Below are 24348 nucleotides of genomic sequence, written 5' to 3'. Positions count from 1 at the left end.
GCACAGAACCGAAAAGCAATGAACTTAAGATGTTTCTGACAGAGTGTAACAACAGGAAAACTCAGGATTTGTGTAAATTTTATATATATATTTTTATTATTTATATAATAACAGAATAAAAGCTTTCTATATAATCGATACATCTTGCTTTTTATTGTAAAATAAAACTTAACGTTATCACTATTCTTAGTACAATTCTTGTTACCAGAAAATATATCATAACTTTGATTAATGTGATAAAACAAAATAATTTTTATTTGAAGAGGAAATCTCAAAGCATATATAATGTAACTTAAAACCCACAAGAAGTTCAATACTCGTACTACGAATATAAGGATGTATATTCCATATCCTTTTCGGGATGTATGCTTATCTGTCATATAGTAGTTGGAAAACTGCGTTTGGTCCTTATATCATTTGTAACTTATTAAAGTATATTATCGACTTAACATTTAATAAGATGATAAGTAAACTTTCCTGTTTAAATAAAATGATTCGTTACCTAACGTGTTATCGTAATTGATAATTGATATCGTGATTATAACGACGTAACACTTGATTGCAGTGCGACAGAACAGAAAGATATAAAAGTTTAATAAAATATACTTTTTATCGAAGATATCGTTTCTGTTGCATATCTAAAATTCTGATTAGTGAAACAAAGTAAAGCTCATTAGAACTTTATTGATTTATAATAATCTACATTTGTTGCGTTGAATTACCGTTCCATGTATTATTTTCATCATTATCATCCCCACCTGATTGTAGTCTATGTACATTTCCTTCAGTTTTGATGGTTGTACTTCCTTGATTACCCAAATATCTTCTAACCAAACTAAATGTCATAAATCGTTATCGCCTATGTCCGTATTTCATTTACATAAATATCCTCATAAACATGAAACGTGAAACCTACCCTGATGAACTGGCAACATTCTGAAGATTTTTAACTGTACCAGATGCTTTGTCTTCTGAATCGTTATTTTCAGTAGAGTTATTTGGTTGTTTCGGTGTATTATTGCGTGTACCTCCGGTAAAATATCCTATCACGTAATAGTACACAGCTGTGAAAATTGAAAAAGTGGACCAAACGAACCGTGGTAAAATACCAACATCTTGTGTAGATGTCACAGTTGTTGTAACGGTCGACTGAAATAATAAATCGACAATAATAAAGCATCTCGCGAATACGATGAAGAATGTGAATATTTCATCAAAGTATAAACTGAAATTACGTTTTTCAAAGGCAGGATTAGGATAACTGCTGTAGGAACCAGTTCCAATTCTAAAAGAGTTTTATCGTCATCTTCATGCATTAATTCCCGTCTTGGAAAGGAGGTAGACATCGCAAATTGACGGAATGGTAAATTAATATTCTGAACAACGTAAGTACGCAAATCACGCAAAGTACTTGATGGTTCAAACTGGGCGATATAAGGATTGCCAGATGGCAATCGGAATTGTATTCTACTGACAGTTGCCGTAGATATCGGTGGTTCAGATGGTTCTGAGTTGTTACATTGTTGTTGACTTTGTTGCTGTTCTTGTTGTTGTTCTTGTTGCTACATTTGACAAGGATACATTTTTTCTACATATAAAAAAATTAATTTTATGAGTTTTTTCCGGAAAAGAACATACAAACCTGCTGCATTGCTTTTTGTTTTCTCTCTAATTTATCCTGAGCAATTTGTTGCAAAACTTTCTCCCGAGCTGCTGCTTCAGCAGCTTTCTCTCTCATTCTCTCTTCATAAGCTTGTTTCATTTCTAGATCCTGCTGTTTTTGCCGCATTTTTTGTACGTCACGACCGATTTTACGACGTTCTATTTCACTTTGTCTACTTTCCTTTTCCTCCTCTTCCATACGCTGTTTTCTTTGTAATTCTATTAGCTGTTGTGCTTTTTTTATTTTTTCCTAAAGATACACAATATTTTAATTTTCTTTTTATTATAATGCTTTAAATAAAAAATCTTTATGTAACCATACTTCTGGTGTTAGTTCTTTGGTAGGTGTCTCCTTTGTTTCATTGACTGGTTCTGATGGTTCGCTAGTTTTTAAGCTTGTGGATGGTTCTTCCTTAATATCGTTCTTAATTACATTATTATCCTTATCCTCTGATGTAGCTTGATTTAATGGTACTTCTCTGCTTGAATTTGGTATGTTATCATTATTTTTATCTACGTCAATTTTCATATTAGCATTAGTAGCACCACTGGCCATAGTAGCTTTTTGTTCTGCATCTATCAGATTGACAGATGCATTTTTATTTTTTCCTACTTTTGTTAAAATTAAGTCAATTTTAGTAGCTATATCAGCTGCTGTTGTGGTGCCAGCAATAATTTCCAGAGGTGCACCATTTTCACCAATGAAGAATAGGGATGGTACAGGTACCAATTGATCTGTTGAAAAATACTTAGGAAAATACAGAATTTTGTTGAAATTTGAACTTGACTTATTTTATCAAAGGATACAAATCTGAGCAAAGAATCTGTAGGTTTCAGATCCACTTTCCAATCGAATTGCTACAAAATCTTCCTGTTCCAAGCGGCAAGAAACTTCTGTAGCATTGATTGCTTCAGCAACTTGTGCAGATGTGTCATCTTTACCTGTAAATAGATGACAAGGCTATTTGTCATATAACATTCATGATACAAACAAAACATAATTATTATAATAGGATTTGAAAATAAAAGATAATCTGTAAGTATGTTACTAATTAAATGAAATGAAAAACAATTCAGACGAAAAACAAGTAATAACAGATTAAATAATACCTTAACCTAACATTACAAATATATACCTTCGATGAAAACGACAAAAATTGCTTTCCTTGATTTTGATGTTGCCACTGCTTCATTGATGCTACCATTAAACCACTTCATGTTTTTTTGCAAAATTAAGGATATTCGTGTTCTATTGTGCTATCAGTTGATAATGACGTAATGAAAAAGTGAGTTCAATCACTAAAAATTTTCTGTAGAACTTGACGTTTCAAAATCTACGTAAGGTTTGGTTAGGTAACTATTGAATTGTATTAATGAATTGGTCCATTGTATTGAGCATAATTGTCCGTTTGTCTTTATATTAATTCAGTAAGGTATACATAAATAGCTGTAACCATAATCTTGTGTGAATTTGCAAAAATAAGCCTTGTGAAATGCAAGTCAGTGTCACGTAACGCTATTGTAGACAAGTTATTCGCAAATTGAAGGTAAGCTTATTGTTAAATCGATGAAAATACAGTTGATTGTAACACAGCCTTTAAGTTTAGAGGTTAAACAAGAACCAGTGGACATGAACCATTGTAGTGTGACCAGTGTATAAATAAGGATGCGAGTTAATGAGTGAAAAAGATATAAAATTTATGTATGAACCATTTTGTTGCATTTGTCTCGAGAATAATACAATTAAGTAATGGCTCATTTCATGAAGAAAGGTAAGTATTGATGCCATTTTTTCCTTATTATGGTTAAGATGAATGTGGAAACTGGAAGCGGTACGGGTTATTTTGTTGGCCACACTGCTTGTATCGCCATGTTTCTTACTTTCCGTTGGTTTGCCAGAAGGAATAGTGGAATAAAATGTGGTAATGGCGAGTGCGTCTGTTCCGCATATTTGATGTTGTGATAAAGTTGGGCGTACGCGTCCGCCTTATCAGTCGTGACAATTTTTTTTTCTTTCGAGTATGTCTACTTAATTTACGTGTATATACGTAGGTTTTAAAGAAATATAACCGACAATAAAAAGAATAAAGTGTCCAGTGTGTGATGTCGGTGATTCATTATCGGAATATGGAAGTACACGACAGATAATAGAAGATAATCGTATTATACGAAATAAAATTTATAATTTTATATATTTCACAACACGTGCACTTCATCCATCATATTCGACTTCTAAACCCTTAAAGAGAATTTTAAGTATACTATTGTATTAGAAATAATCAATACGTGCCCGTAAACGTATAACAAGATAATATGAAATCGGAACGAGCATGAAGGTAACTGTGTGTTTCGACAACGTTAGAGTGGTGGTTCCTTGTGGGGATGGAACCCTACTGGTTAAAGATTTAATGCATGAGGCTACTTTAAGATATAAAAAGGCAACTGGAAAAAATGATAGTGCATTAACTATAAATAGTTTGTCCTCCTTAACTGGAGGTGGTCTCCTGGATCCAGATGATAGGTTATGTGATGTAGCTGATGACAGAGAACAGATTGTTGCTCATTTTGTTAATTCTGACGTTACGCATGCTGGTGGTGATGGGGCAAGTTCAGTTGGTACTAATAGCCCAGACTTTTTCCATCCAGATAGTAAAGAACCACCTTATACAATTGATGCACATTCCTCCATTTCTATAAGCGGTATTAAAAGGGAAAGCACCAAAAGATTGTCAATGCATGCATTGTCAACCAGAGAACCTTGTTTAACCACATATTCTGCTCAGTCCCTTCCCAGAGAATCTCGGCGTAGAGAGCCACTGGGACAAGATGCCAAAGTGTCATTTAAGTATGCAAATGCTAATATAGAACCAGGAGATCAAGGAGAAATTAGAGAAATTGTGATAAAGAATGAAGCAGGGCCACTGGGGCTTCATGTGGTGCCATGTTATGATTTATTGGGTAATGATCAAGGGCTTAGAGTCGAAGGTATTGAGCCTAATGGCAGAATTGCTAGAGATGGGCAAATTGACCTGCATGATAAGATCATTAAAATAAATGGACACAATCTATTGCATATACCATTTTTTAAAGTGCAAGAGATCTTTCGTACCTGTATGACAGAACCATGTTTGCAAATTTCCATAGTAAAACATAAGAAGCCGCAAGAAAAATCATTGCATAAAAATCATGGCAATACTAGCGTAGGATCAGAAAAGGAAATTGACGATAATGTTAAAAGACTTCAATGCAGTAATTACAATTTGCTGCAGACAGCTAACACCCGTAAGATTGGACGTATGATAGAGATAGAATTAACAAAAGGCAGCAATGGTCTTGGATTTAGTGTCACAACACGCGACAATCCTGCAGGAGGGCATTGTCCAATATATATTAAAAATATATTACCAAAAGGTGCTGCAGTTGAAGATGGTAGATTAAGATCTGGGGATAGGCTGTTGGAAGTAAATAATAAAGAAATGACTGGTAAAAGTCAAGCAGAAGTGGTTTCACTTCTCAGAAGTATTCTACCTGGTGGGAAGGTAAGGATGGTGGTATCGCGCCAGGAAGAAATCTCCTCTAGTATTCCAGACTCTCATTCTCATGGTACTTCTACGAGTCAAGCCTTAGAAGCTACAGATAATTCAAAATATTGGAATGCATCGAATACATCGCCGAAGAAAAAGAATACCGAAGTGCAAGATAAACTTAATACCCATAACTATGATAAGTGCACTTTTAAACCAGTGAAGTCTACATCAGAAGATATTGTTTTATCACCACGTAAAAATCGCATGATTTTAACTTTAGACATACCAGTACACGATTCAGAGAAAGCAGGACTAGGTGTTAGTGTTAAGGGAAAGACTACTAACACAGATGAAAACACTAACATGGATCTAGGAATTTTTATTAAAAGTGTCCTTCATGGGGGTGCAGCCTCAAGGGATGGGAGATTGAGGACCAATGATCAATTGCTCAATGTTAATGGGGTGTCATTATTAGGATTATCAAATTCAGATGCAATGGAGACATTGAGAAGAGCGATGCTCAATACAAACAGTTCTGTAACTGGAGTGATCACTCTTACAATAGCCAGGAGGATATCTTCGTACGATGGAAATGATAAAAATTTATCAGAGAATTTGTCTTCTCATTGTAAACTGGAGTCAGCTAATAGTATATATATTTCTGATTCTACGAAAGGCAATGAAGGCAGAGTAAAAGAAAAAAACAATTTGAATTCCCAGTCAGACATCTTGGACAATGGCGGATTATTGTCTTGTGTGACCGCCTCTCCATGGAATCCAGTTATCGATAGATTAACCGAACAATATAATAAGAATAGTTTAAGGAACGAAAGTTACTGCATCGCTACCAATAAAACGTGGATAGAATCTGCTAGTAACGTGAAGAAGATTACGATAGGACAGCGCGACGATCGCGCGGAACCAGTATTGCTAGAAGACTCCAATGACCCACAGTGCAATGAAGCTAAACGAAACACAGACGATAAAGATAGTCAGTATTCCGGAGACCCAACGTACGATAGTCAATTATCCTTGGAGGAATTTAATTCCTCTTCCAATAAGTTTTCGCGCGACGCTTTAGGTAGACAGAGTATGTCGGAGAAGCGACATGCCGCCTTAGATGCCAAGAACACAGATACTTATAAGAGAAATAAAAAATTACGGGAAGGGCGCGAAAATAAGAATCAGGAACAGACCAATCAGAAACATTCGAATCCATCGATTGAATCGGAGGATTCGACTAAACGAGGGTGTAAATCGGACATTTACGATAAGAATAAAAATAAAGGCACTACTGACGGTAGAACGGCCAGTGAGAGTAGTATGAAACGATACGAAAAGTCCGTGGATCCTGCTCAGTCAGAATACGTATACACTATACCTGGATGTAATAATAAATATACGTCACCGAGGAAACATTGGCTTGTCGACGATGTACATGGAGAGATAAGGAGTAGCAATAATTTTAAAGACGATCGCAAGGGTTTTCCAAATAGTCGGGGGGATGTGAAACAAGCATCTCTCAATTCAGCTTTAGATGATCGATATAAGCGTTCGCGAAAGAAAGGTGGCATACGTTCGATGCTTCGATTAGGAAAGAATAGGAAATCGCTCAATTTCGGTGATAGTATAGAAGCTCGTCACGAATCCAGTAATTATTGCAGTGGAACGATTAATTATATCGCATAATATAAAAAAGGGAATTTATAACGTAGATACGGAATTCAAGATATACATAAACATACTTGTGCATAACACCTAGAAAACACATATTATACACGAAATATACACATCTTAACACTCATTGCACGTGCGCTCGTACATGTACTTACACACATATATATTATGTACTTAAATATGTATGATTTGTTCCAAAGTGCCTTATATCATTGCAAAACAAAAAAATTTATTCTGTATATATATATACTTATATAATTTTTGTATTTGTCTTTAATTCGTACCGATCATGTATCTATTTTTAAAATAAAACTATGCACGTAATATAAGCAATGTGTAAGTTGAATAACCGATAATTTAACGAAACTGGAACTGTTATTGATATTCATTAGACTCTTAAAATATATTCGATTATAAATTTTATAACGCGAAAATTTTCTTGCAAATTTTAATTTATATCCAAGAGAAGCAACGTTCGATACAAACAGCATGTTGCCAAACTTGGGTGAGTTACGGTATGGTACATTAATTAAATAGACGACAAAGGAATTTATCTTCATTACAAGTACAATATATGTTTCTTCTGTTCTAGCACTTCAGTTAACTCCGAATCAATTACTGTACCAACAAAAGCGTTACAGGGGAAAGATAAACATTAAAAAACCGAAAATATATTTTAAGAAAAGAGTATTGAACACTCTTTTAACGCCGTTCTTTGTCAATCCCAACAAAGATAAAACTCTGGAACAATTTTGTATTGACTCACAAAAGGTAGAAGTCGAGAAACAGTTGGGCCCTTACGATCAAATAATAGCGAGGGAAGTTCGTAATTGGTTTGACAATTCTAAAATGATTGGTTGCTTGCACGTAAACAGTATGAAGCAGCTGGATATATTCGACGTTCGAGTTGCACTTTTCAGGGAAAATATGCACTACAAGTATTATGGGCCTCGTATTATAAACTATGTCATTAAGAATTCACGTTACGAGGCTCTTGCCCCGTTAGTTAGCAAGTACACTTCGTTTGTGTTCAGTCCTGAAATAAACATGATTGCTTTAGAAAAGATTATCAAGAAAAGCAAGAAAATGTTCATAATAGGTACGTAATATGGAAATATGATTGCAGAGCGATTTTATTAGTCAGTTGATATTTTTGCAGGGGGAGTATTGGAAGGACAAGTCTTGAGCTACGATGATTTTCTGAGATACGGAGAAATGGATATTATAACGGCGCAGCTAGGTTTGGTTCAAACATTACAGAATGCAGGAGGCCTTAACCTGAATCGACAACTCACACATCATCAGACGACACTTGTAACACGACTGGAACAGATCGGTACAAATGAGACAACCTCCAACGATAAGAAGTGAACAATCGGTGCCTGTATAATTGCAAAGCTACCTGTATCTATAATTTATTATATGTTTATGATGCACACGAAGCATTACAAGTTATTCTCCCGTGCCCTTTATCACTACAAAAAATAAGAAAGATTGTTGGAAACTGAGGTGTCTACCTCTTTATTACTTCTTGTTACTTCCAGTTCCATGAAGGACGGTTCCGCGATAAGGTTAATCGTTGAGCAAGCAGCGTGTGTGTGACATATACGCATGTAACTTATCAGTGCCAGATTTATCGGTTATCAAACTCGTTATTAAATACATATCAATCCATTTGACTAGTGGTTTGCCCCGATACAATAACTTTGACAACAGTATAAAAATATTTTGGTTAATGGTGCACTGCAGTTCCTTTGTTTCATTATATGCACCGTTCTTTGTACGTCGTTGCGGCAATTGTATCTTCTGATGGTTCTCAGTGACAGTAATTGCAACGAGGATGACACTTGACTCCGTTTTCTCCGCATCTACAGCCTCCGGACGTGTCCCCCTTTCCCTGCGAACCGCCGAAGTACGATCAATATTAAAACAAAACAATCGAGTCGTAACTGCATATATTAATATTTCAATATCGAATGATGACATTGTCACGTATCGACTACTCACTCCTGGACCCCAACGCGGGCCTCTTGTTACCCAGCATATCTCGGTCTTGCACATTGAGCAGCGTAACCAATCGCAACCCCATTTCTTCATCAGAACAACCGCACACGTGGGACACGCGAGTGCTTCACCTCTGTCTACCATTTCCTCGAGCATCTCCGCGGTTCTTCGCGATTCTTGATCCGTTTCTTTTGATAATCTTAGTTCTTGCTGATACTGCTTGCAGTTTTTACCAGTATGAATGGCCTATGGAGAAAAGATTTCTTTCTAATTTGTTTTAATGCAATATAGTATTTGAATTCCATTATTGAAGAACGAAGTATAATTATCAAGTTTTGCTTTCCGACCTGACATGTGAGACAATTGTTTGCGCCGCATACAGGGCACAGGAAGTTGTTCACATCGTCGTCGTAGATGCACCAACCAGGACAGTCAGGAGTTTTACAGTGGAACGCATTGTTTCCAGCATTATTCTCCGCTTGAGCGATTGATTTGGCTAAATGTTGCTGGTAGATTTCTGGTTCAACGAGCTAAATAATCGTATCGTATTAAATTTTTTCTAAGTACTTATTTTACCAAAATTTTGATGGTTAACTTACAGCTTTAATTTCACGTTCTTGAAGAGTAGACTCACAGGTATATTGTGAGTCTCTGTAAGGACATTTCACTTCGGCTTCTTCGCAGTATCGAATCGTATTAACAATACATGACCTAGGAAAAATTACTTGCCGATAATGTGTTATAACTTTATTTCAAATTTAGTCAAAAGTTAATAGTATACCTGCAGAACATATGTAAACAATCCCTCAAAATCACTCCTTCACGAGGACCGTATGTAACAAAGCATACGGGACATTCGATCGGTTCGGAGTTCGGTATGACGTCACAGTTTTCCAAAGAAATTAATTCCTCGTATCTATCCATCTTCACTTCCACTGGCGTATTTCTCTCCTCTGTCCCCTGTAATTTTTTTTATACTTTATAGAAAATATTTCTATATAAAAAAGGTAAACAAATTTCTAGAAATTTTTTAGTACCTGAGGTTCTTTGACTTCTTCGGGATCTTCTTCCACAATTTGTAACACTTCCGCAGACGTGCTTGTATCATCGTTTATCACATTTGATACTTCCTCTGCAGCATTATCTTTCTCCACTCGTACCATATTTTCAGGTCTTAATTCTGCAACCAATTAATTATTAAATGTATTCCATTATGCACTTATTGATTTGCTTATTGTTATTATTATTATTTATTTTATTAGCTTACCTATTATTATTATCATTACCTGGAGCCACGAGGTACAAAAATATCGGAGAGCCATTTACAGCCTGTAATTCGTTTAGAGTCGCCTCATCGCGATCCGCTAAATTTTTACCAATGATCCATCGTTGCACGTTCGTTGGTATCTCGAATTCCGTGTGTATCTTTGCTTTCAACTCGGCCACCGTCATTCTGCTGGGTAGCTGTTATTATATTTGGGCTTAGTACAGCATTTAATATCGTCATATGGATTGGCAAACCTCGGCCATCTTGATTTGAGTAGGTAACGCTATTTACCTGAAGTGGTATCGGTCCCTGGTGGGCAAGCTTGTCCTCAATGTACATATTGACTTTAATCAACTGATCTTTGAGACGGGCTGATCGTTGCCGAATCACGGAACAATGGATCTTAAGCCGTGCTAGTTCCTTTGCTAAACCAGCCGCTTGTTGGTGATGGCCAGATGCAATAGCCGCTTCTAGCTTTCTGAGTAATCGGTTTATGGCCAGCGTGTTCATATTCTTTTCCGCTGAATTGTCATCTGTCGCAAACACAGGGAAAGCACAAGCGTTAAAATGGTAGCAGGGAAAAACGCGTGACATTAAGCAATAAATTTAGACAAATGATTCATTCAGAAAATCCCGCAACTATCTAGGACAATAAACTAAATCAAAGTTACCTTCTTCACTACCTTCGAACGTATCTTCCTTCGTAATGAATTTTCGTTCAATTACGGGCGGTGTTTTCGGCATTTCACTGGTATTATCAATTTTCGTAACGATATTTCGCTCGGAACCGGTATGTTTGGGCGAGGGAGTAACACGTGCATTCGCGTAGATCGATTGTTCGATCACATTGGCGTAAGTGTTTTCGTTGAACGCGGGTGTTCTCGTCGTTTTTGTTGCTTCGATTTCAGCAAAATCTCGTGGTCGTATGAGCTGGAACGTATTTTTCACCAATCCTGAACCACCTAAATTCTTCCCGGATGTTTTGTATAGGACGTTTTCTTGTTTCCAACCCGAGGTGGACGGTTGTTCCGCGGATGTAGAAGGCTGATTCAATCTTCGTATATTTCCACTAGTTTGTACGGAACACGATACCTTCTGTTTGTCGGGCTCGTAATCATTTTGCAGCGCTATATTCTGGACCTTCGTTACAGCGGAAACGAAATACGTAGTCTTGCTAGGGCCAGCCGCTACCTCTTTTTCCGGAGCCAGTTTCTCAGTCACGTCGGTGTTACGTGTCACAATCTTGCCCGGCTTCGAACGCTTTGGTAACGAGTGTTTCATTTCCTTCAACATCTCCTTTAAATCCGTTGTAATTGGATCCTCGATGGTGTTCAATAACGGTGACCTGGTCTTAGTCGATTTCGTTTTCGCGTTCGGTTCGGTCGGACGAAAGGTATCCTCGACGGCTATCGATTTTTCTGGCAGTATGCCGCTCTTTGTCTTGGCGTCTTTCTCCGCCTCGACCAGGATATCGAGCACTTTAGTTACCTTACTTGATATTCCGGCTTCTTCCTCGTGAACTTTGCTTCTCTGATTAGTGGCTGTCGCGTTTGTGCGGGTCGCCCTACGATCAATAAGCTCCAACTCTTTCATACGCAATTGCTTGTCGATCTCGTCGAATATATCCGAGAATTCTTTTTGAACGCCATCGATACGTTGTCTGTCCAGCTTCTTTGGTTCCTCAAAGATGTTTAAAGTTGTGTGTTCCTTAGCTTCCACGGAGCTACGAGGAAACAAGGGTCTTCGTTGGTCCTCGTTATTCGCTTTTGTTTCCTTTTCCTTCTTTTCACCGAGGACTTCCTGTCTGGATCTAATTTTTTCTTCCATTACGGACATCGCGCTATCCTTCTGAGCGACCTGATCGTTCATTCTATTTGCAGCCAGTTGACTCTGCAAGAACGATATTCTGTTGGAAGTTTCACTGACCAGTCGATCGCTCTGCTCCTTGATCGAACTACCCTTTGCTCCCGAAACTTTCTCACCCATTTCCGTATTCTCTGACCGATTTCTAGATGTCTTCTGTTGTGGTGGAAAGTATCTAGATATATCTTTTTCGATGTGACTAGTCTGTCCGCTTGCAGACGGAACCGAAAATCTCGGATGATCCTTCCAATCGTTGGCATGCTCGAAGGCCTTCGCATTTCTCACTACGTCTCGTTCGAACTTTGCCGGCTGCTGGTCCCTGGCGTTCCTTGCGAAGAAATTGGCATTCACCGTGACCTTGGTTATGTTACTGATGGCGTTGAACTTGGAAATCAGAGCTCGCGTGCCACGTCTGGGCGACGAACTTTCCATTGCCGACGTGACGATGTCTTGAACGAGCTCCTCGTTCATATCGTTCCTTTTCTCGAAAGCATCTACGAATTTCGAAGATTTCAATAGCATAGAGGCTCTCGCTCGTGCTTGTTCCTCTTGTACGATCGCTGCGGCTTCTTTGTCAAGTTCGCTGATGTTCGTTAAAATCGACAGGCCGGATCTTCGTTTTGCTTCCTTCTTCCTATCCTCCGTTTGTCCGCCACGATGGAAGAAGCTCCGCCTAGACAAAGACGCGTCCACGGAGTAGCTCGTGGAAGAAGCCGTGTTCGTGGCAGCACATTCTTCTTTTATTTCGATCGTCGAGCTTGTTGGCCCCCGGAGGACATCGCCCCTCCTGGACGCTCCGGAATCCCGAGAATGTTCGAAGACGCTCCGTTTATACCAAGGTCGTGGCATGGCGGTGCTCAGAGTCCCAATACCGGGCGCCACAGTCTGGTTGTCTTGAAGAACAGCGATGTCCGACGAACTGGCACTCGTGTCCTTCGTGTTCTTCTCCTTCGTACTTCGTTTCAATTCCCTTTTCGGCATTAGAACGCCTCCTTGAAGGACTAGCGTGTCGTTGCTCAGAGTTTGCGCGTCTTCGGTGTCTGCTGGTTTTTCTACGTCCATTCCGCCATCGGTAATCTGATTCTCGCACTTTTTCTCAGGCGAATTACTATCGACGATCTTCTCCGGTGGTTTCGGCGCGCGTCGCTTTCGCCTGCTGCTGTTCCTCGATGTTTCGCGTGCATCTACCTCTGTTGCTTTGATCGAAGTCACTGGAGGATTCGGTGCGCGTCGTTTCCCCTTCACGTGTACCCTTCTACGGGTGGAGTTTACGCTGTAATGATTCTTTCGATCGTCTAGCCTTCTCAACGATTCCAACAATCGTCGATCGGGAAGCGGCAAATTTCCGCAGGAATTGAAGGTAGTCGACGGCTGTAGCGAGTATCTCGCGGTTATGTCTCTTCTATGAGAATGAGCGTTCGTAGGTAGCGTGCAGGCAACATCCGCTAACTCGTTCTCTTTGTTGCCAACTGCAACCTTCGAAGCTCCAGCCGCGAAGGGGCCAACTTCGGCCGCTTGCTCTAGTATGTCTAACGATAATCCATTGTAACTGCTCAAGGTGCCAGTGTGAAAGGCAAAACTACGAACCGTGGTGGTACTATAAAATGTGTCTACGCTTTCCGCGCTCGACGATACGCTTCGTTGCCGGCCGTTTTCATTATCTCCGTATTTATCGATGGTTTTTCGCCTTTTGTCCACCGTTGATTCGCGATTACCGGACCGTTTGAACCACTTGAACAAGGAGAATCTCGCGTTCCCACGTCCTGCCTCGTGAACGTTACGCGACTTGTGGTCTACGGACGCTTCCGTCGCGACGACGTCCGACGTTCTTCCTTCCCGGTCGCTGATCCGTACGCCATTAGAGAATGTGTTCGCCTCGATGCTGCATGCGGCTCGCTGTACCATTCTTACTCACCGCATATTCCCTCTCGCAGCCAGCTCCGCCCCACTGCTCATCCACTGCTTCGCATAGTTCTTTATTTAGAATCACTCGAATGTGGTTTTAACTTCCTTCCAGTTCGTCTCTATAGGTAAAGCCAAACTCGTGGAACCTTCGAAGAATCTTCCGTTCGCATCCGACACAGCACACCTCTCGATTTCGCGTTACAACCAGTACCTTCTCTTTTGGTTTTAATTCAACCTGCCCTCTGACTCTCTGTATATCAGATTCTCTAGTTTCTCGAGGTTTTTTCGCCTATCCGCCAACGCCAAGCAAAAGGGAAATTCAACAGACAACGACGGTTGCCGGGTACGGACGCAAACTTGCGCGGAACATCGTGTTCCGATCGAGTTACGCGTTTCCCCGGCGTGTACGTGCGAGGAATGTATCGCGGAACGGTAAATCGACTGACGAATTTCGCTGCGAAACCGTCGGGGACGCTGCCGAACACGCACGACAAAGATACTCTCACTCTTCACTATTAATAGACGGGCCTTCTCCTGCCGTGGGTTATTTTCAAGTCCACTCTTGCTGTCTGCGCGCTCGCTGTCCGAAATCAAAACAGAGAAATACGGCCGTACGCGCGCGCTTTTTAACCACGAGCACCAACCTTTCGTTCATGAGTATTCTTACGATTCGTAGAAACGATTCTTTTTTACAGTATTTCAATTGACAATCTTACTTTAGATTTCAAGAGAATACAATGTGAAACAGGTGTATCTATGAGATATCCAGGTATTATATTATCTTTTGAGAAGTTGATTGAACGAACGTAGTTTTACGATTGGATGTAGATTTTTGTCATATGTCTGTTCTCTGACATAAAGACGACATATCCTAAAATAGGAGTATAATATATATGACGAACGAAGCAGGTACTTAATAGGCCATGCGCCGGATTTATATGCAAACAGCTTAAACCATCCGATCTACACCGTCGCGGAGATTTGTATCACGGTATATGCAAACTCCGCTCTCGCCCACGGTATTATTTTGGGATTTGACTAATCCCGTGAGAGGGCATGGACCAGCATGGTGATGATCAGCGTCTCGCTTTTGAGTTAGCCGATACCAACTCACGAACGAATAGTGTCGTCTTTTTGAAAAATATCCAAACTCACGTACACGTCATTCGATATTCGATGCCACGTTCATATATATACACATATAAGACACGAAACATGTTGGACCAAATATGAAGCTGCAGAGTTCCTTTACGATTCGTCAGTCTCGTATTTTGTTTGCCATCCACCAAAAATAACATAACGTCCGGTTTCCCGTAATATTTCTTATTACCAACTCCAAAAACAAACGATACCTCGGTCTACATTTTCTTCTGTTAAACGATGTAGTTCCAAATAAACTTCTGGTCTAGATCATTCTGACGCTTCGACTCTCTGCTGATAATCTCCTGTTATAAGATCGCTGTAACAGTTTTCCGCTTTCCTTCTTTCGCCGTTAGTTTTCCCATAAACGCGATTAATGCCACAGTAAGAAGTTTCGCCAGGGATGGTAGCGTGTCGTTCCTGCGTACTCGCTGTTAATGAAATTTTTCGGTGATAACATGATTTTCAAAGAGGTGTCCCGTTTGGAAATCAACCAAGCAGATATTTTTAATTACAATTACCGAGTAGGAAGAAAGACATCAGCGAGAGCTAACCTTTAGCGGCCTTTAGCCTCGGGAACCAACCTAAGTATGTTTGCTCAAGAGTTTATAACGCGACAGGTATCTCGAAAGCCAAAGCGGCTTCTCTGGAAAACATAACACGCGCGGCCATGATTCTACAGACGCACTCGCGTGCATTTACGCTACGCTCGCACAAACGGTGATGAAACACAATACCGGGATACAGTGAAAAGAATTCGTCCATGGAAAAAGGGACGATGCGCTCCGTAGAAAACGCCAGGTGTTCCTATATTTTATTTAATTACTCGACAACATTCAAAGTTGCATCGCCGGCTATCCGCATTCCCGCTTCCCGTTAAGAGGTTTCATTTAAAGGAACCACAAGATACATAATTTTTTTTTGATACTCTTTGCACGCCTTTGAAATAAGACCACTGTTAAATAACCCCGTGCACGCGGCAACCAGCAGTATTCTCGCGCGACCATACTCGCATCTTCACGGCGCGTTTAAATTGACCTATAGAGAGTTCCCTCTTATCTTTGCTCCTCGCACACCATCCCCATGATCGTCTATCATTCACAGTAGTCGATAACAATAGTATGTAGGTTGGCGATAGAATATCGAATATGCGTTATAGTTATGCGTTTTTGATACGACCTCTCCACCCCAATTCCCTCATCTGCTCCAAACTGTGACATTCTCACTGAAAATTATCATTCGTTCTCGATTTCGTTCGATTATTACGAGCAATGAGACGGCGAATAGCGAACGACGTCGCCAAATAAAGTCTCCGAAAAGGCATCCTGGAGTGCTCCACGCGATGGAACCTAGACACGCTCACAACTTACTTCTCGTATACGTTCATGGACGAACGACGCCACGATGCTAACGTGTGCGTGGTCTTAGCTCACTTTTATTGTCGGAAGCCGAACTGGAGCGCAAGAGTCTACTACTACCCCCGTATACCCTCTTCTCGCTCTCCACTTCTCTCTTTTCTCCTTCTTTCTTCCTCTTATTCAGGAGTTTATTTCGCGAATCCACCCACCGCCCCGGCTTGGCTCGAACCCTGGTTGCACGGTACGTAGCAACGCCATATCGTGTCCTGAATACAAATCGCGATGTTTCCTTTCGCGAGTTTCCCGAAGACTTTCAGGACGCGATCATTACCATTAATGAAGAAGTCAACGATGCGTCGGGCTCTTCTCGCTGTCTCTCTTACCGTTCCGTTCGAGCACCAAGCCCTTAGGAAGCACTTGTGGTTGTACCTTCGATATTTCCCATGGTTTCTTTCTCGTGTTTCTTCGTAGTCAAGTTCTCTTTCTTTCGCATAACTCAACCAGCAAAACGGCGAAGATGGGGATGGAGGAGAAGTTTCGTGGCCGATCGTAATACATGATTATTCCCTCCGGTATCGGTGCACCGGGTATATCCGCGATTTACAATTTTTATGCCAGATTCCCAGCAGAGCGCCACAAGTCGCGGCCAGCCACGATGTGTCGTTGAACTTTCAAAAGGTCGGTGCTGCGGCGCCATGCCATTGCTTAAAATTTAGTTACCCGTTGGATACGGGCGATGATGTTTTATTCAGCTGTACGCGCTGGGCCAACGTCGTGCTTACCCGGGGAACAGGGATACAAATTAATCGTGATCCAGGACAATTTTTGCTCCCTTCTCTCTCCACTTTCCTCGCCTTTTACTAGGCGAAAAGTTTTCCGCCATGTAAAACTGGATGTCGATCGCCGGCGACGACGTCGCTTCATTTAGACGACGCTTCTTGTTTTGACCTCTTGAATGAAGATTAAAGCGGAAATACTTGATGATATCGAAAGTTTTTTTATATTAAAAGATGCCTTTTTTAAATGGACGACTGCCTTAGAATGACTTGGAACACGCTACAGCGCAATAAAATAAAAGTAATTATAAGTAATAAAAAGGAAACGATCGTATTATTCAGACATGCGCCTCTACCACAATAAGTTCCAAAATATATTGGTTGGCTAATTATATTTTTAGTTGGCGATATATTTTTCTTAATATCCACGGTAATTTGATCGTATGCATATTTTGCGAAATTTTACTTCTTATCATTGCATTAGAATATAGAGCATTAGTCCTACGTGAAGTTCTTTCTGCGCGAGATGTGCAAACGAACGCGGCCGCCGATGATTCTGAATTCTCGAATTGTTTGATAAGAGATAGCGAACGTTCGATATGGAAATTTTATCACATTGGCGCTTGCTCCGGAACTTATTGTGGAAAAGGCGTGCGTCTGAACAGTTCGATCTTTTTCTACTTTTATTCCATCACGCTATAACGTACACATAGGACTGTCGCCCATTTAACAGCACATGAACGGCATCAGATCAATATCGACGTATTCATATTCTCTATTTGGAAGCTAGATTAATGCAGGTCGATTTTTTTTTTCAAAAGCGAGCCATATACGTTATTGCCTTTTTTTATTTTATCGGAATAGTAGGGATCTTTTTACTTTATGTTACAAATACAGAAGATTGATTCGCGTAATATTTAAATACAATGTTACCATTTGATGTTTTAGACTCTAAATAGATTGATTCAGTTTGATACTTAAAAAAAAAAAAAAAAAACAAAGAATAAAAAACAAGAAGTATTCGATATTAAAGAATAACTAGTTTAGTTACTAATCTCACATTTTACACTTCGTAACATTCATGTCATTTTCCAAACATCATTTTATGTATGCTTTATCGTTACAATTATTGTGAGTTTCTAAAACTCGTAGCAGCGCTCTTCAAGTTCAATGGATTTCGGTAACAACGTTATTACTGCGTCATAACGATATTTCCTGAAGTACATAGCCGCAGAGGAGCGGAAAAGGGAGGTTGGGAGCCTTGTACTTCGCACGATCTGTTCATCTTAACCCAGGAAACAGAAGGACCCGTGATACGTGAGGGAAAGTACTTCTTAGACGGACTTCGACTTGTGTGTTGGCCCTTTCGAACCCTTTGGCTATCTCCTTAGTTACACCGTTGTTCCGTACGTGAGCAAGATAGTTAGATTGTCTTCTCGAAGTTATCCACTGTTCGTGAAATTAGACTCCCGGCTTCTCTCTTCTCCATGTCCATACGTACGGCAAGCTGTGAACGTGTTTCTGTAATATCCGCAGTTGTTCGCTGATGAACACTCTCTGGCTGGCGTGTTAGCCAGGCCGAGGATTCACGAAATAATCGCTGATACGCGCGTGCCAAATTACATTGCCGCGTAAATTTGTTTCGCGATGCTGCGAAATAAATTATGTATCGGCCGATGCACCCTCTTTATACCAACGGGAAATTCGATTTCTCTGTCGTTTTAACGTTGTCACATTCGGCTGGCAACCAATTACCCTTTCGATAAGCATAATATTAAAAGCAGGCTTAAACACAGCCAAATAGAGTTCGATAGATGAATTCCCATCAAGATAATCTTCATTGTATAAATTCGACGTCGTTGTTGAAATTCTATGATTCTATTAAATTCTTTTCGTTCTTTCTCGATCGATAACAAATCGAATAACCTCTGTTCACAAATGTCTTCGGATCCTCGTTCGATAGAAATTTCGATGGATCTTATAAAATTTTTACGTCACGAGTAACGCATCGCCTTAATCTTTCGTGCGATATTCCGAATGCTTTTTCCACCACAATATTGATAGCTCCGATCAGCTATGAAATTGGTTCACGGTAAATCTTCCACTTCAATCTCGTGGCATGGTTTAATGCGTTTTACGCTCCGCGCCTGCGGATCACCGAACTAGTCCTCCCGAATAGTATTAACTGAAACGCATACGATCAGCAGACGGCCGAATGGTCATTTATCAGAAACGGTAGCAGATCGATCCTGATAATCGTGCAAGCGATCCAAGAGTTAGAGGAGTTGGAATCCCTCCTGCGAGTGGCCGATTTAGAGAACGTAATCACCCTTATCTTCGTTGTTCGTTCTATTTACCGATGAAAACAGGTCGGCTGCCTATTATCCCGATGTTTGTTACCAGTAACAACGATTCTCCACACGTCACGGATAATAATCAGGGATGAAGCACGCGTGTTACGTCCATGCATCATCATCCATATCAGGGCAATCTACCAGGGGTGATCGATTCGTTGCTATTCGTCTGTCATCAAATTAATTGTTATCCGGCGTATTTGGTAAAATGCGGTCCTTCGTTGAATCGTCGATAGAACACACAGGTTTGTCGTCGAACGTGCGTTTGTTCCCGATACAACCATCCTGAAAGGTGAACGATTATTAATAACACGCGGTTATATTTGCTATATATTAATTAGCACGAAGAGATTGAATGACATATTCAATGAGTTCGAGCGTGTTGTTCCGTTGAAAGCGTGGGGGCTTGATAAAAGTTAATAATTGAAATGATTTCTGTTCACACCATCGAGTGTAATCGAAAAGAAACATTGTGAAATTTCATTAAATACAATTACATATCCACTGTTAAAAATGTAGTATATTTTTGACGATCGCGCGTAAATGTGTTTGTATCTAGCAGAAATTGATATACAGGTACAAACACGCACTGGTAGCCGTGTCAGTCTGTACTAGAAACAGATCGTTTTGCATATGAAATGCCGTAGTCGTTCGCAAATGATTATTAGAAACGGGTACAGGACAGCCGTTACATGGCAATGTCCCTTCCAGCACTTCTGGCATGAAATAATTGTATCCCGTTGCGGTGATCGAACCGAATTAATCAACGTGAATGGACGTGGTAGATTCAATTAAGCTCCTCCGTTTGTCCTTCCCCCGAGATCCACCCGTGGTACTTTTTACCACGCAGATACGGTCGTTCGCTTTCCAATACCGTCAGCCGCTTTATACATTTATCTTTTTATCGTTTTTGTACCCATTAATTGCAACTTGTCTTGTTATACAGTGAACTTAAGTTTTTATCCGTAGCTTTTGCTTCGAAATCGATGCTTTATCCTTTTACCAAAAATATTCGTTAGAATCTATTTTAATTGAAACACGATGTATATTTCTAGATTTGCTAACGACGTACTGCTATTTCGACAACGTTTCAACGATTATCAAACAATCGAGCGAACCGCGAACACATGTAGCTCGCAAGCTTTCGATTGTCAAGGCTCGATTGCATTAAGCTTTCCGGTAGAGAGGCACCGAGTTTAATCGGTAAATCCTGGCAATTTTGATGTCCGTGAAATAACCCCGGTATCCCCAGTGGTAATGATATGGACAGGATATCAATACGCTCTGTTACAGACACCGAGCACCGTTGCCTGCCAGCTATCGACCGTAAATTGTGACACGATTAATAATTGAGCGTACTTTTACAACGATCTCTTCACTGTTCGCTTTGTACAAAAGAATAAAGAATGTCCGTTTGCAATAATTTATCGGTCGATCCCGGCTTTGAATCCCTCCCCGCCCTCTCTCTCTCTCTCTCTCTTTCTCCCTCTCTTTCTGTCGTGTTAATATCAAACAGCGGATCGTTTACGTTCCTGCGGTCTATATTCGCGGTTGCATGGGGCGTTGCATCCTCGTCTCATTTATAATGGAAAATCAGAGGAAGTCCTGGTCTGTGTTTCGCTGGAGATACTTTTAATACCATTCGAGAAATTCGCGAGTCTGCGTTACTTGCGTCCCTCTAGCATCTCGTAACGTCGCCTACGTGTAATAATCTGAATTTTCCACAAAATTCTATCGCTGTAATATTTTTTACTTTTTTATTAAATCGAGGAATCTGAATAAATTCCAGCAGGAAAATCTATTAATTACTAGCTTGAAACACATGCACGTGTTTAAGAAGATTATTGGATTTCTTCTCCTGTAGCTATTTTACATAATCGTCTAGGCATATCTATTAATAATTTGAACAATTAATGATAATTTATCATTTATCTGAGGTGGTACGTGTGTATATGGTATGCAGGATCAAAAAATACTGGCGTACCATTGTTTTTATTATAATATTCACATACTACAAATTTGTTTAGGTCCAAGTAGATTAAATTTCATATCATTTGGCGACATTTTCACGCGATTATAAAGATTTGATTATATATATATAAAATGTAGAAATTGATGAAGAAATTTTTCGTTAGAAGATAAAGGTGTGTGCCAATATTCGATGACTATGAATGATGATGGATTGTGATATTAGTGATTAGTATCTGCACAACGATAACAGCGTTATACGATGTGTGGCGATGCGAGAAGAATTATGATCAGCATAGGTATATCTGGTATCGTGATGATGTAGAGCTTCATTGAGCAGATGGCCAATTAGAAATCGAATCGGACGTCGGATATTGGTCGAAACATGACCAAGTTTCGGTTACACGAGGCCCGGTAGTTGCAGATTAAATCATTGGCTAGGGTTCCGGTTTGGATCTTTGTTGGACTTGGTTAGGTATCGGTTGGATCCTGGTTAAGTCTTAGATAGCTTTGGGTTAGGCGTTGGTTACATCGCTGCTCTATAGACAGACATATACAAACAGAGGTCCGAATTGGAGCTTACACGTGTATCAACAGTTGTTCCGATCTACTATTGGCCGACGTGGAAATGGATGTTACGGTCTGATCTATTTCTTACCACGAAAGAAGCGTTATATTCCTTTAAATCGGTTTATTTATAAGAACTACTCGAGTATTTTCTTCGTATCTTGTTAAATAATTAAAAGAAGTATCGGTCAGCTCTAAAAATATTTTTGCGAAACTAAGTAACTGCCGATTAAATATTCACTCTGGAGTTTCTTATACCGATATAGTATCCAACAGTTTTGAAACTCGAACAAAAAGTCACGAGTCTGTTTATCACATCAAAAATACATAGTATAATTTTAAACGTTCACTATAGTATCGGTTTTCGAATGGAGAAAAGCAGTGTCGCCTAAATTTTTCAAGCAACCCTTCGTTAATGGGGAAACATGTATTCTAAGCGCGTTCCCAGGGGGAGAAGCGTTGACGTTCGCATTAAACATGAACTAGTTTACTGGCCTAGCTCCTGAATAACAGTATACACAGTTAAACGAGAGTAAACGGACACGCGAGCTACGTTAAATAATGCGCGAAAAGAAGAAAGAGGAAAAAGGTCCAGGCAAACGTAGAGGAGAAACGCGGGAATTTTTCTACCCCGGATTTTATGTCTCGCCGGGCGTTTGCTCGCTCGTGCCCGGCCACCCCAAGCCATTTTATGGTACGCGTGGTCGCAATCCGGATATTATGCGAGTATAGCGTCATCTCGGAAGATCCTGAAACACAGGCCACCAGCCCTCCGTTCTTCCTACCTCGTACAGTTCTTCGAGATACGAGGTAACTAGACGTTCTTACGCGCTGCGATATATATTATCGGTTTACCACGAACGCACCTGCTCTTTGTCGCAGCTCATGGAGAATTAATTATGGAATTGTCTTATGCTATCGTTGGTAAACGAAAGTACGTGTACCAGGTAGCTACTGACACGAGTTCTAGTTCATGAAGTTAATTAAAAGGTAAATCAGCAAATACCGAGAAAATAAAAGATGATAGATGAATGCGAACAATTAAGTTTTGCGGAATTGGTAATACCGGAGAGTAGGAAACTTGGAAATTATCAATTACGCCGAAGAATCGACAAAGTGCGAATTGATAATACTGGTGGATAGAAAACTTGAGAATTGGTAATGTTGAGAATCGGAAATTGATATATAATGTTAAAGAGTTCTACAATGGGAAATCGATAATGTTTGAGAATCAAAAAGTAGGAAATTGTTCTAAATTAAAAAATAAATTTAAAAAATCAAGAAGTCGAAAGATAAGAAGCGAACGTGGGAAGTTAAGCTTGGGAAAATTGGTAAATCGATGAAGGGGAAATTGATATTACCGTGGTACCAGAGATTTGTAGATTAAAAAATGCATTTAGAAAAATCAAGAAGCCGAAAAATAGTGGAATACGGAGAACTGGATTTAAAGATTGGCGATGCTGGGGAATCGTATAATTTCGGAAGCATCGCAGAAGGGGATTTTTATGCAAAGTATGTTTGCACGAGGGCTCAGGAATTATAGGATAAGTAGTATTCTAAGCTGAGTGAAAAATGTTTAGTGAGCATTGCTGGAAAAATTCAACTCCGTTAGTGGTGCAAGAGATTATTAATGTTAGTAAGGCGACCAGTTTGTTTGCCACTATTTAAAGAATTATCTCATTCCATTTTTAAACATTTTTCTTTCATTATAACCAGTATTATCTATCCTATAAGTCATAAATTCTTCTTTAAAAATTTATCTAGGAGAAAATTACTAAAACATCGAAGAAATAAAATCGTGCGAACGCTAAAACTCAAACAAGATCACTTTCTAACCTGTCATTGGTAACCATAACGAATAAAATCGAATATCGATCAGCAGTCATGATTTTTCGAGTCTTGGCGAATCCTTCTTGCATAATCGGATTTTCAAAGTGTTTCTATTTGTTTATTCCTTCCCTGGGAAGGAAGGATCGTTTGCGCGACGATCGAACGAGATATACGCGGGCTTACGAGTGTTTGGCTTGGAGATTGAGGTTGCTGGAAAAGAAGGCAGCTGGTTAAAAAAAGCAGGGAAACGACGATAGCAATGTGAAAAACGGGAAGGAACAAGGCGATGGAAAACATCTTTTCAGGTTCCTAGCGCGGATTCAGACATCCGTTTCGTTGTTGCGTCCGTTTCCAATAACGCAATCGCGGAGGATCGATTTTCAATCCAATCATCAGAGAATGCAATGTGTAAACCGTGGCAGAAAGTGCAATATACTTTCATGAGTGGCC

General features: G+C 39.9%; 4 protein-coding genes across 7 annotated transcripts; 2 read left to right on the top strand and 2 right to left on the bottom strand.

Moving 5' to 3' along the window:
• Window positions 1–67: 67 nt before the first annotated feature.
• Window positions 68–3135, bottom strand: LOC122574048 (UBX domain-containing protein 4). 2 transcript variants are annotated; one of them, XM_043741133.1, is made up of 7 exons: window positions 2799–3135; window positions 2470–2604; window positions 1985–2397; window positions 1643–1912; window positions 1236–1562; window positions 917–1149; window positions 68–835 (listed from the first exon to the last, which is right to left on the bottom strand). In XM_043741133.1, exons 1-7 carry the CDS (start codon window positions 2878–2880, stop codon window positions 700–702), a joined length of 1596 nt encoding a protein of 531 aa, XP_043597068.1. In that variant the 5' UTR covers window positions 2881–3135; the 3' UTR covers window positions 68–699. The 2 variants fall into 2 exon arrangements, with proteins under 2 accessions (XP_043597068.1, XP_043597069.1); XM_043741134.1 differs by having other exon boundaries at window positions 68–823.
• A 142-nt stretch (window positions 3136–3277) lies between these two features.
• On the top strand, window positions 3278–8304 carry LOC122574051 (39S ribosomal protein L10, mitochondrial). Of its 2 annotated transcripts, none has more exons than XM_043741138.1 (3): window positions 3278–3434; window positions 7459–7965; window positions 8026–8304. In XM_043741138.1, exons 1-3 carry the CDS (start codon window positions 3413–3415, stop codon window positions 8235–8237), a joined length of 741 nt encoding a protein of 246 aa, XP_043597073.1. In that variant the 5' UTR covers window positions 3278–3412; the 3' UTR covers window positions 8238–8304. The 2 variants fall into 2 exon arrangements, with proteins under 2 accessions (XP_043597073.1, XP_043597074.1); XM_043741139.1 differs by lacking the exon at window positions 3278–3434 and adding an exon at window positions 7230–7371.
• LOC122574047 (partitioning defective 3 homolog) lies at window positions 3562–6881 on the top strand. The gene has a single exon (XM_043741132.1). It carries the CDS (start codon window positions 3993–3995, stop codon window positions 6876–6878), a length of 2886 nt encoding a protein of 961 aa, XP_043597067.1. The 5' UTR covers window positions 3562–3992; the 3' UTR covers window positions 6879–6881.
• A 56-nt stretch (window positions 8305–8360) lies between the features above and the next one.
• Window positions 8361–14486, bottom strand: LOC122574046. Of its 2 annotated transcripts, none has more exons than XM_043741130.1 (9): window positions 10809–14486; window positions 10429–10670; window positions 10157–10334; window positions 9908–10050; window positions 9652–9830; window positions 9470–9581; window positions 9218–9400; window positions 8874–9116; window positions 8361–8763 (listed from the first exon to the last, which is right to left on the bottom strand). In XM_043741130.1, exons 1-9 carry the CDS (start codon window positions 13903–13905, stop codon window positions 8683–8685), a joined length of 4458 nt encoding a protein of 1485 aa, XP_043597065.1. In that variant the 5' UTR covers window positions 13906–14486; the 3' UTR covers window positions 8361–8682. The 2 variants fall into 2 exon arrangements, with proteins under 2 accessions (XP_043597065.1, XP_043597066.1); XM_043741131.1 differs by having other exon boundaries at window positions 10821–14486.
• Between the last annotated feature and the right edge of the window lie 9862 nt (window positions 14487–24348).

This window comes from Bombus pyrosoma, linkage group LG13 (assembly GCF_014825855.1).
Source record: "Bombus pyrosoma isolate SC7728 linkage group LG13, ASM1482585v1, whole genome shotgun sequence".
Taxonomy (NCBI): Eukaryota; Metazoa; Arthropoda; class Insecta; order Hymenoptera; family Apidae; genus Bombus; species Bombus pyrosoma.
The sequence above is the reverse complement of the archived record's forward strand: the minus strand, read 5'-3'. Positions and strand labels throughout refer to the sequence as shown.